This window comes from Nelumbo nucifera, chromosome 4 (genome assembly GCF_055504915.1).
Source record: "Nelumbo nucifera cultivar China Antique chromosome 4, China Antique-T2T, whole genome shotgun sequence".
Lineage (NCBI taxonomy): Eukaryota > Viridiplantae > Streptophyta > Magnoliopsida > Proteales > Nelumbonaceae > Nelumbo > Nelumbo nucifera.
The window spans coordinates 93,907,788-93,920,970 of NC_142652.1; the positions used below are offsets into that span (position 1 = coordinate 93,907,788).

The following is a 13,183-nucleotide window of genomic DNA, read 5'->3' on the forward strand; positions in this document are numbered from 1 at the left end:
ATTTGAATTTGCTCCTCACAGGTTGTGCTTCACATCAACCTCATAGCCCTTTTAGTCGTGCATTGAAAATATCTCTCGTACTTGATTTTGTCATTCATGGCTAGATGTATCCAATACACTGTTGCGATGTGTTAAGGTTGATGTTAGGCACAAGGCACATTCTGTGAGGAGCGAAACTGATTTCTAAGTTTCTAAGTAAGAGTGTCTTTGGTTGAAACAACAAGTACCAGCTACTTTCAAACATTTGTGACTGGACCCAATCCAAAATCTTCAGGTGTATGAACTAAGATATCAATAGAAGGTTCTATTTGTGCAAGAGATCTTACAAATTGTCGTGTATGGTTTGGTGGCACTCTAGGGGTGGGGGAAAGAAACCCTTTTCCCTACACATCATGGATTTGAAAGGTTCTAGGTCAATTACCTCAATTTTTTGATGTCTCTCTTGTTAAAAGAAGAAAGCACGTTGCTATCCTCTTCAAATAATCGGGGAGATTGGAATTTAAGGGAGGCTGCTTTGATGTCATAGCCTCTCAAGCAACGAGATGATTTCATCTGAAATTGACTCCTACTCTATAGGCCCACATTTTAAAGAACCTCACACCTCAGTCTTGAGAGTAGAAATTGCAGTTCCACGATTTGCAGGATATTATTTGTTACCCCAAATTACCATGTTTGAGATGCACATGCCTCCCACAAAATCCATGGATCTTATTTGGCTTTCCTTTTCTTTTTGGGTTGTTTTTTTTTGTATTTTTGTGAGATCGTTTTGTTACTTGAACACCATTGATCCTTCATGTAATTGTCCTCTTATTGAATAAAGCTTCATTGTATATTATAGAAAAAGTATATATGATAATATTTTATTAACAAGGTCATGCATTGGTGCCACTGATGATATGAACATTGATTTGCCACATCCACAGCTACAACCCATTCCCATTCTCTCTTTTTTTTTTTTTTTATGGAAACCGTAATGTGCTACACAAGCCAGGGGTAGCATGTCCCCACGAGTCCACAAAACAAAATAGAGACAAATTAGAGAGAAGGTTAAAGGGGTCAAGAGAGAGGGAGTCCCCCGAGTTCTCTAACGCTAAATGAGTTAAAAGATTTGCCGCTTGGTAAGTGAACCGCTGAAGACATGAAATGACCAGCTTCGAGCCTCCTTCAATGATGATGGGGGTGTCTAAAATCAAGCACAAGGTTATGTGCTTCCCATGCAGCCCAAGCCTTTGCAACGTTGATGGTGATGAAGCCCAATTTATAATCTTTAATGTCAAGAACATATATGGAGAAGTCCCTGACCATGCTTGCAATAAAACAACTTCCTCCCACACAAGAAATATCAAAATTAACTTTAATGGACCCCATCTTGGGGCTCTTCCGAATGACTTGCTACCTAATTTTGCTAGGTTTATCAATTTGTTTAGACTGTGTATTAGTCCATAAGTCATTTAAATGATCAAGAGCCTCTTAATGACCAAAGAGGGAGGAGAAAAAATATTAGAGAATATTTTTTGGTTTATGCATTTCCACAAAACCCAAAGTATAAAGGCATTTTTTTTCTAGAATTAAGTTCTTATCTCTGCCTTGACTTCTGCACAACCCAACCCACCAATCCCAAAGATATCACATATTGATATCTTGGTTGATCAGCCCACTCAAAGAAGGGGGGGGGGGGCTAATTTCCAAACCTAATGAGCAAAACGACACACCCTAAAAATATGATCAATGTCCTCTTCTACACCACAAAAACAACAAGAGTATGGTAAAGCCCTTTCTTTTCAGATTGAGTTTCGAGGGGAGCCTATTCTTTATCAGGAAATATAAAAAAAAATATTATTTTTGTTGGGCATATGATTTTCCAAACATAATAATTTGATTTTGGTTGCTATTAAACTTAGAGTTTCTAGACTTAGCCAAGTAGGTCAATTTTGTAGAGAAAATACCATCTGGATTGAGCCTCCAGATCAACTTATCCCTCATCGAGTTAGAGGGAATGAAAATGGCTTTAATAAGAAGCCAAGATTGATTAGGGACTAAATCATGGATTTAACTCTCCCTGGTGAGCCCATTCCCATTCTAGTACTTAGAATGAATGATGAAAAAAAAACCTACCAATCTATTAAACATACTAGAATAAAAAGAGCCATATGTATGGTGTTGAGCTGCAAATAAAAGCTAAGCCCCATTAATCCACCAAGCTAAAAAGTCCTACTAAGGTTATTAGAAATTCAAAATGGAACATAAGGATCATTAATAAGTACAATAACCAATGCTTTCATTTTCATGTAGCAAATATAAGGAATAATTACAATAGAGTGGTAGCTGAGGATGTGAATACTGTAGGCAAAGTAACACATGGTAATCCAAGTCCAACCTTAGTAAATCTGTTTACATCTAAAATATATACAATTTCAAACAAGAAAAAAAAACAAATAACTAGGCAAGAAAAAAAATTTAGTTAAGTAAATCTAGTATAATAAAAGGTCAGATATGCATTAATATATTTTATCCCAAACTTGGCGTAATCCATCATTCGATTGAGTTTCGATGTTTTATGTTTAGCATCCCATTGTTTTATGCTCAAACTCATTAATTCTATGTTTAGCCTAAAGGGGCTCTAGGCTTCTAGTTCAAGCACTTGTCTCTAGATTTTGTGCTCTACTAACTTGATTTTAGGTTAGGTCTGCTAACTTTTTAGGCTTGGTTTCAAACACATGGTAGAAATCCTGAGATAGCATTATTAATAACTTCATCTTTATACATTATACATAGATTTATTGAGAATGTTTTACATTTTAATTAATTAATTACTTGCTTCCTTGTTGCTTCTTGTATGATTAATGGCTTAAATGCTTAATGCATCACTTCAAGGCTAGTAAAAATGCTAGTAGATAGTATATATGAATAAACTCCCCATGTTTTTGAATAATTCTTATTTGAATGAATTTTCTTTCACATAAATGATTTTCTTTAAGATTAATGTGTTTAATATTGTTACATGGGAAATGACACATCTTCCAGTTTCAAAAGAATGCAAAAATGAACTCACAATATCCACATTATGTGTGCAATGGTCACGATGTTAATTATTTAGTTTAATATGTGGTATTGCATTGCATTAAATTATCTCACAATTAGAAGATATTGGTCAACACCATTAAGTAAATACTAAAGGAGGATGAATATATAATTAGGCTACTTGGAACTATGGAAGAAGAAGAAGAATCTTCGGTGGAATCGCGTGTGTTACTATTCACACACACCCAGAAAAACATTTAACTTAATGTTGTAAAAATTATAAATTTTCCCTTGAATGGATGCCTATTTAAAATATCGATACAAGGGTGTATCGGTCTATATCATAGCTCGCTTTCATATTTTTCTTTGAACTGGTTCAGAGGGGTCAGTTTAAGGCTGGTTTACCCCCTGAATCAGATCAAACCTCGATATGACCCCCATAGGGTGTATCGTTAAGCCACCAATACAACATAATACGATATGGGTGTATTATATCAACACTTTGAACCTTACTTGCACCCCTACTTGCCAACCTCATGAAGGAGGTCAAGCATATACTTTCTCTATGACATGAAGATCCCTTCCTTTGACCTTGCTACTTTAATTCCAAGTACGTATTTGAATTTTCCAAGATCTTTGAACTCAAATTCTAAAGCAAGAAATGACTTTAATTAGGATATTCCAGAGCTATCATCTCCAATGACAACAATGTTATCAACATACACTATCAACGGAGTTACTAGTCCATTAACCCTTCTTATAAATAGAGTATGATCAACTTGTAATTGAGTGAACCCAATTTTAAGAATAACCCTTTAAATATGTTAAACCAAGCTCTAAGAGACTATTTGATCCTATAAAGGGATCTCTTTAGATGAAAAACATTTTCCTCACTATTAGAGAGGTTAACTCCTAGGGGAAGATCCATGTAAACCTCCTCTTGAAGATCTCCATTGAGGAAATCATTCTTCACATCCATTTGGTATAGAAGCCATGAATGGTGTGCAACAAGAGATATAATCATTAAGATATAGTTCATTTTAGCCATAGGTGCAAAGGTATCCTAATAGTCAATCCCATAAGTTTGGGTGTGCCTCTTTGCCACTAGCCTAGCTTTGTATCTTTTTATCAAGTCATCAACCTGGTGTTTAATTGTATACCCATTTGCAACCCACTAGGATTTCTAGTAAGGAAGTGGAACAATCTCCCAAGTTTGGTTTTTTGTGAGGGCATTTATCTCTTAGTTCATAGCATCATTCCATTAAGAGGACTTCAATGCATTTATAACATTATAAGGAAGAAAAACAGATAAAATGGTAGAAATATAAGCATAGTAGGAGGTGAAAGGCCATTATAAGAAACATAGTTAGTGATTGGATAGTTAGTGCATTTCCTTTTTCCTTTTGAACTACAATGGGAAGGCGAAGGTTAGGAATGGAAACGAGGCAGGGCGGGGACAGGGAGCCTCTCCCCATCCCCGTCCCCGTGTAAATCCCAATCCACGTCCTCACCCCCGCTAACGGGGACAAGGTTATCTCCATCCCCATCCCCACGAGGATCCCTATCCCTGTGGGGATCCCCATTCCTCGTGATTCTTTATAATGCTAACCATTTTGTTTTTGTTTTTTATTTTATTTAAAAAAATAAAAATAAAATAATTAACATTTACAATTGTATTAGAACATATTCAACCATATTTTTAAAAATATTAATATATACATGTATGTTTACATATATAACATATGCATACATATATACATATATATTAGTGGGGATCCCACGAAGCGGGGATCAGGGTCCCCGCGGGGCAGGGAGTTCTCTCCCCATCCCCGCCTCGTTCCCGCTAACAGGGATGAAAATTTCCCCATCCTCATCCCCGCAGGGGAAAAAATCATCCCCATCCTTGCCCCATTCGAGGCGGATCCCCACGGGGATCGGGGAAATGGGGAAAATTTCCATCCCTAGCCAAGGTTAGGGTGTAAGATACGAGGTTCATCAAAAGTAGGAATAAAAAGTTTAAAGTTAATAGGAGTCTGAGGTTGAAGGTTGCTTTCAAAATTACCTAGAATTGGTAGGTTAGATTGTTGTGGACATACAACCTCCTGAGTAACCTTTTATGCCTTATGAACCATTGTTGCTAGGACCACTACTAAGGAATAGGGCGAGGAGGAATAGGAGTAGGAGTACTTTCACTGCAAGTGGGAAGAAAAGAAGATAAATTAGAAACACCCATAGAGGTAGGAATAGGGAGACAAAATGGAGTCTGATCTTCACTGATGCTCTCCCCCTGAAGAGAAGGACGTGGTGAATAAAGGAATAGAGTAGAGTCAAGAAATATAACATTCTTAGACACATATCATTTGCTAGTGTAAGGATCAAAGCACTTGTACCCCTTTTGAATTAATGAGTAACTAAAAAAACCACACTTAATGGTCGTGGGGTCAAGTTTGAGACAAGAACTCAAATCATGAACAAAACAATTACAACCAAAGACTCTAAGAGAATGAAAAAATGGAATCATTAGGGAAGAGAAGATGAGGATATTAGAGGTGAAAAGTCCGTAAATGAAGTTTGTTAATGAGATACATTGTTGCTTCAACTACATCTCCCGAAAAACGAGTGGGTACATGCATATGAAAGAGTAGCCCTTTGCAACTTCAACCACATGTCTATTTTTCCCCTTTGCTATATCATTTTATTGCGGAGTATGAGAATATGATCTTTGATGAATTTTTCATTTTTCTTGAAGAGTGGAACATGCTTTTCAAAATACACCTTAGCATTGTTAGACCTTATTATCTTGATGTCCTTTTCAAATTGAATTTCCACAATTCTAAATAAATTTTGAACAATGGAGGTAACTTCATCTCTAGTTTTCAATAAATAATGTTAGGTGTATCGAGAGTAATCATTAATAAACAGGATAAAGTATTTATATTCATTTATACAAGGAATAGAATATGGGCTTCAAACATCAATATGTATTAAATTGAAAGCAACACCACTTTTTTATTACTCGCAAAATATGTAGTTTTACATTGCTTTGAGAGATGACAGGCTTCACATTGTAGACTTAAGTTGGATATGTACTGACACAAGTTTGGAAACAAAAAGCTTAATGGACTTAAAAGATACATGACTAAGGCGACAATGCCACAACTTCAAAAGACACAAATTTTTTACTTTGACGTAACTCAGTCTGGCGTAGTAATCTTTGCTTAGGAGGTTGATGAAAAAGGTAAACTTCATCAATTTCATGTGTAGTTCCAAACATCATCCCCATACTTGAGTCTTGAAAAACAAAATGTGAAGGAAAAATGTCATTGAACAATTATGGGATTTGGTAAGGGAGCTAACAAATAAAAGATTTTTGTGCAACTGAAGAATATGAAGAAGTTAGCTTAACTTCACCCAAACCCAAAATTGGAGTTTGAGATCCATCAACTACAATGATTTTAAGAAAAGTACTATAAGGATTATTGGTGCCAATTGAGATGGAGAACCTTGACTTCTCCAGTTGAGTCAATAGGCTCCTTAGATTCTCCATCACATAAGAGGAATTATGTAAATGAGCTTAAACACTAGGAGAGGGATAATAAACTTCCACAGTAGCAAGATGAACATTTTCCTTCTTAATTTTTTTAAAACTTTAAAGTTTCAAGTGTGGATTCAACTTCCAATACCGGTCCTTAGTGTGTTTGGGATTCGCACAATATTCACACACCACCTCATCATTCTTCTTATTAACCCTTGTCTATTTACACTTTGCTTGGATTTGGAGGATATGTAATCCAGATACTCAACTATGGCAGTCTGCATCATGACTGCCCTCCGACTCTCCTCTCCCTATATTAGGGAGTATGTAGTGGAAAGTAAAACAATATCTGCACTCAAAATGTGTTGTCAAATAAAATCATATTTCGAATTCAAGCTCACCAAGTAATCAAATACTCAATTCTTCTCAACATATTTTGGGTATTGTTCACCATCTTCAGGATTTTTCCATTTCAATGCCTCTAGATGGTCCATCTCTTCCCAAAGAGATTTCTAGGAAGAGAAGTACATAGCCATAGTCCTCTCCCTCTGATGCACATTGAATGCTTCCCTTCGAAGTTAGTAGACTCGAGTAGTATTCCTAACCTAAGAGTACATAGTTGTAACATGATCCGAAATATTTTTGGCAATAGAGTGAAACAAGTAATTAAGGGCAATATATGGTTGCATTGAAAGACCAACTATGATATAACCAAAGAATTCTCCTATTCCCACTTGGCAAATTTGGAGTCATCAAATTTCGGCTTCACCTCCTTGCTTGTAATGAATCCTAGCTTACCCTTCCTTTAGTGGTATGTTTGGTTGATTGAGACCACTCTAAAAAGATTGTCCCATGAAATTTTACAGTGGTTATCATACCATTAGAAGAATCAAAACTACCTAGAAGTATCCTAAAAATAGTTTCTACCTCTTTCGACTATTCCCTTAGACTTGAACAAGACACTTGATAGCACTACAACACTCCAACAATCAACCAACACACAATATACCCACCACAATAGGTCAGTACTCGGTTGAGAGCCAACAGGAGCCTAAAAATCAAGTAGATGGGAATATAAAAGGAGAATAAAATCTCTTAAAAAATAACTAAGGATAAAAAAATCAAGAATTAGTTCCCATGTTTCCAAAAAGGTTAAATGACCTAAGGACAACAATTCTCTAGCAAGAATCGCCCTTTGATGCAAAGAGAAACATAAAAGCATAAAATGGAGACAAGACCCATACCAAAATATTTCTACAGTTAGTTATGGTGCATTGAACTAAACTTGATTCAAGTGCTTGAATTAGTTATGAAATGCTACGTGAGCTTTAGGGCCAAGACTTTGTTTAAAACTCCAAATTCTTTGATGCCAAGCCCTCTCATAGATTTATGAATTGAAAGGAACTCCAAACACAAAGATAAATGTGTTGTGTATTCTTTTCATATCCCTGACCACCAAAAATCTAAAGTCAAAGAGGATACGGAATCTGGAACTTGACAAGGTAATAGTTGGGTTGCCACACAATAAATGGGGATGCTTGAAATCATTAACTTTATAAGAACTTTATGCCCAACATGTGATAAACATGCAATCTTCTATCCTTTCTAACATGTCCCTCACCTTATTGATTATGAATTACTGATTATCTTTAATTCTACCATCAATTGGCAAGGGACCTCCTGAATATTTGTCGAACCAGTGTAGTAAATGAAGCCCTAAATTCTGAGCTAATATCTTTCTGTGATGCTAGTATACATTTTTGCTAAATAGGAAAGCTGATTTTGAGAGATGAACTTCTTGTCCCCACCAACCACAATACTATCAAAACAACTCATTGATCTTTTCTGGCTTAGCTAGTGAGCTCCTTGCAAACGTTAGCATATCATCAACAAAGAGAAGGTGGATTAATATAGGACCACCTCTAGCTATTTCCAAAACCCTTTAGATCACTTGTATCAAGATGTTGTGTTAGCAACGTAGATACAGGACATCAATATAGAGAATAAACAAATAAGGTGAAAGAGGAGACCCCTAATGGAGGCTTTTTTCATGGACAAACACATCACCAATCTTGCCATTAGGCTTGTTTTAGGGACAAACGTTAACGCATCACAAATCATGCCATTAAGGCATTAATTAAGATACGTAAAAGAAGTTGAAGAAAATGCAATAGTGGATTATCTTATAGAAGTTGGGTGAGAACCCACGTTGTGCCTACAATTGTAAGCCTTTGCAAGCTCAAACTTGAGAATGAAAACCCACTGTACTAGATCATAAGGTAGATCAAGTAAATTCAGTTGGGATGATCTAAACATCTCTTTGAATTAACCAACACAATAGAAGCTAGAAATGGTATGCATTAATAAATTCCTTGTGTAAATTTCAAGATTCATATTTTTTTTTTATGTTTATGGTTTTGTTATGTGTCTTAAATCTATCAATCCAAGTACTACTTCATCATTATGGGTAGGTAGGATCCAAATTGTATGGACCTAGATCATAAATTTGGGTAACCCAGAAAATGTTTAATGATAATATTTTCAAAAAGCAGCTTTCACAAAGTATTTTGAAAATATACTTTTCATTAATTACTTTCAAAAATCAATTTTCATAAAGTAATTTCGGTTGATGTTTTTTTTTTTCAATTTAATATATAAAAAATATCAGCGGTAAAAATGACCCAAGTAATTCTAAGAATACATACATCTCATTATTGATGAGTTTCCTATCGATTTGCCATTAGAGAGAGAGAGTAGATGTAAGAAAAACCAAAAAAAAATTAAAATGGTACACCCACTAGTCGTTTTGGCCATTTTCTCGGTAACGATAAGAGGGAGTTTTCTTTTCTATTTGTAGGGATGATATTGGGATGTAGGGATAATATAGGGATAAATTCGTATTAAAGACTTAAAATAAGTAGTCCAAAGGTTGTTTATTTGCTACCCATGTAACATTACATCTCATCCACTCATATTATTATGCACGGAAAGATATTTCAAATCCACGGAAGTAGTGTTTTTGTGGGTAGGGATGGGTAGAGTTTATGCGGGCAGGAGATCCAGAGTCAATTTTTTCAGGGTTCACTTGCATTTCGATCAACTGCAGAACCGTCGGTGGCCACGGAAGAATCCTTCTTTAACGTTGAAGAACACTGGGAGTCCTCTCATTCTCTGTTCCAAATCGGCCATAGAAGAGCCCCTTCGAGTTCCAGGTTGGTCCATCACTGAATGTGGGTTCCTGAACATGCCGAGTTAAATTTTCTTCTGTCTGTTTGGCTGGCTGGGTTGGACTAAGATTCTGTTATTCAGTGCTCTAGGGCTTTTGTTGCTTTTTTTACGTACAACAAGCAAATTGCTTGGGTTAATGTGCTCTACCTTCAATGATTTTTTTTTTTTTTTTGTTTCGATTGCTTTGTTGCAGGCAATAATCAGGTGGGGTTGTGTTACGATTCTATTTTATTCAATTTATTAGGGTTTTGGTTGTTCTATTATATAAAATAACTTGGTGGGGTGTATTATGATTCTCTGTTATTCAACTTTATAGGGTTTTGACATACAATATCTGGTGGATTTGGTTAATGTTTTCTTTTCTTCAGTGTCCTAGTGGTTCGGGTGATTTATTACATAGAAAGATGTATGATTTGGTAACTATTGTCTGTTCTTTGATGTTTTAGGGCATTGCTTACCATATCAAGTGTTACATTTACCGTAGTACTGGAATGCACTGCTTTAATTGGACCATGAAAACATTTCTCAACTGTTCTACAAAATAGAATCAGTTTTAACTCTGATTTGTGTAGAACTAATATTTAGGAATGGTGTCTAACTCGGAGAAGGTAATCTTATGCTATTGCATGAGTGGTGGTGAGTTAGTAACATATCCAGATGGATCTGTTTCTTACAAAGGCGGCATTACAAAAGGAGTGAGAGTTGACAGCAATACCAAATACAGTGATTTTATACGCGATCTATGCAGCAAATTTGAAATTGATCCAAACACAGTAACCTTGAAATATTCCACTCCATTTGACAAGAGCCGCCTTCTTGCTTTGTCGGATCAGTCTGATTTTGCAAATTTGCTAGGTTTTAACCAAGGATTTGCGGATGTGTATGTAGTTAAAGAAGAGAGGTGTGTAGAACCCCAGGAAACTACAAGGTAATTTGCATAGTGATGACATTTTTCTTTTATGGCAGATAATGTTCTTATTATCATTGATAAGTAACTCAAATTACTATGATCCAGGTGCTCTGGAGATGTTTTGGTAGGATCTGTAGTTGAAGATTCTAACCTTGAGGAAGTAACAAACAGGTCAAATGACAAAGCTCCATTGCTGTCTGCATTATGGGAGAATGCCATAAAAGGGGTAGGACAGATGTTTGACAGTGGCAATGAGTTCCGAAATGCACTTGCCAATTTCTCAATAGCTTGCCGTTTTGGGTACAAGTATATCAAGAATGGCCGTGAAAGCATAATTGTGCAGTGTGATGCTGATGGCTGCCAATGGAAAATCTATGCTAGTGCAGTAGGAAACTCCAACATATTTTGTGTACGCAAATATGAAGATAAACATACCCACCCAACTAATTATGAGGACACTGTGAAGTACCGAATATCAAAGATGTGGGTTTCTAATATTATAAAGGAAAAATTTCGAAATAACCCTGCTTATACACCACGGGAAATAGTTAAGGAAATAAAGCGTGACTACAATGTTGACATAGCTTATAAACGGGCCTGGCGGGGCAAGGAAACTGTAAAGGAGGCTGTAAATTTATCACTGAAGAACTCCTTCAAGCTTGTACCTTGGATTTGCCAAAGACTGATTGAGTCTAACCCTGGCACTGTTGCTGTGTACACATCAAAAAGTGACTCAACATTCCATCAGCTATTTATTGCTTACTATGCTTCTATTCATGGGTTCCGTGTTGGTTGCCGTCCTATTCTTTTTGTGGAGGAGAAATCCTTGAATGGAAAATATCTCCATACATTACTTTCTGTGACAGCTGTGGATGCTGACAATAGGATGTTTCCTGTGGCTTTTGCTGTGGTTGAGTCAGGATCCTTGGAAAATTGGAGATGGTTTTTTAGAAATGTAAAGGTGGCTCTCGATGACAATAGAGATATCATTTTTGTGTCTGACAGGAAGGAAGACATTGTTAAGGCAGTTGAGGAGATATATGGGTCAGTGCTTCATGCACATTGTTACCGTCACTTGACAGAAGGTTTCAAGATGATGTTAAAATGCTTACATTTGTCCCCTTCAGTGCAGGATGTGCTAAAGATGTTATTGGATGAAATTGCATATGCAAAGACTAGGGTGGATTTTGACGATTCTTTGGGGAAAATGAGGTCTATTTCAGAGAACGCATATGACTGGGTTCTGAAAAATGAACCTATTCACTGGGCTAATTCACTATTCCCTGGCAAGCGTTATGACCAGTTCAGTGTGAATATTGCCGGTTCTTATGGTGCATGGATTCCAGAAGCACAAGAGTTGTCAATAATAGAATTGATTAACCTAATCCATAAAAATATAACAGATATCATGGTTGGAAGGCAAACTAATTGTGCTGCCTGGAAATTTCCTGTGGGTGGTACAATTGAAGAAATGTTGAAAAGGAATATTAGCAAAAGTGAAGGATTACATTTTCGTTGTTCATCAGCCTTTAGATTTGAAGTGTTTGGGATTCCTATCAATTATTGTGTGGACCTGCACCAAAGGACTTGCTCTTGTAGGGAGTGGGATATGGTTGGTCTCCCATGTATACATGCATGTGCAGCACTTACAAGTATTCAAGCTGACATTTATTCATATGTGGAAAAATGCTACCTAAAAGAGACACAACAGGCCATTTACTCAGAGTGCATGCATGGAGTATGGACAAAGGAAATACCCGATGGTACCTCCATGAATGGGATTGATGATGATGCTTCAAGTTCTGGACTTGGTCTTCTTCGTCCTCCTTCTCCTCCTCCATGTCTTCACCGTTTGCGTGGTCGTCCAAAGAAACATATGGAGCCTCAAAACAAAGAAAAAAATATGGAGCCTCAAAACAAAGAGAAGAGGCCACTTCATTGCAGTCTATGCAAGGAGGCTGGCCACAACCGCAAGAGATGTAAGAACCAGATGTAACGCTATCCAATTGAGGTATACATAGTTCTTATTTCTTCTTTTTTTTTTTTTGACATCTGACCATATTAAATATGAAACAACATAGCATACAAAAAGAGGGGTTAGCATTGGTAATTTAGGTTCTTCAGGAGTGGGAATGGTGTTTAGGGATGGTTATGGCGGAGTGAAGGTGCTTTTCTCGGGGCCTATTAGAGATAGGAACTCTTTAAGAACAGAACTGTTGGCTGTATTACAATAGTGAATCTAAGACAATTAATGGACATCAGAAAGTTGATAATGGAAGGGGACTATCAGTTGGCTTCATTCACAATAACAGCCAGGCAATGTGGCAATTTAGGCAAGTTATCAAGAAGATTCAGTGGTTGACAGGTGGAAAGGTTATATCATTTAAATGGGTCAACAGATCAGCAAATGGAATGGCTGACATGTTAGCAAAATTAGGTTAATAGACAGCAACTTTTCTGGCCTGCAGTATAATGATTTCAACATGTAT

At 36.6% G+C, this 13,183-nt stretch overlaps 1 protein-coding gene across 5 annotated transcripts; it reads left to right on the forward strand.

The window, feature by feature from the left end:
* Positions 1–9,554: 9,554 nt before the first annotated feature.
* On the forward strand, positions 9,555–12,734 carry LOC104610433 (uncharacterized). 5 transcript variants are annotated; one of them, XM_010277052.3, is made up of 3 exons: positions 9,555–9,768; positions 10,370–10,712; positions 10,800–12,734. In XM_010277052.3, exons 1-3 carry the CDS (start codon positions 9,588–9,590, stop codon positions 12,688–12,690), a joined length of 2,415 nt encoding a protein of 804 aa, XP_010275354.2. In that variant the 5' UTR covers positions 9,555–9,587; the 3' UTR covers positions 12,691–12,734. The 5 variants fall into 5 exon arrangements, with proteins under 5 accessions (XP_010275354.2, XP_088760135.1, XP_010275358.2 ...); XM_088904009.1 differs by having other exon boundaries at positions 10,640–10,712; XM_010277056.3 differs by having other exon boundaries at positions 9,618–9,768; positions 10,231–10,712.
* The last annotated feature ends 449 nt before the right edge of the window (positions 12,735–13,183 follow it).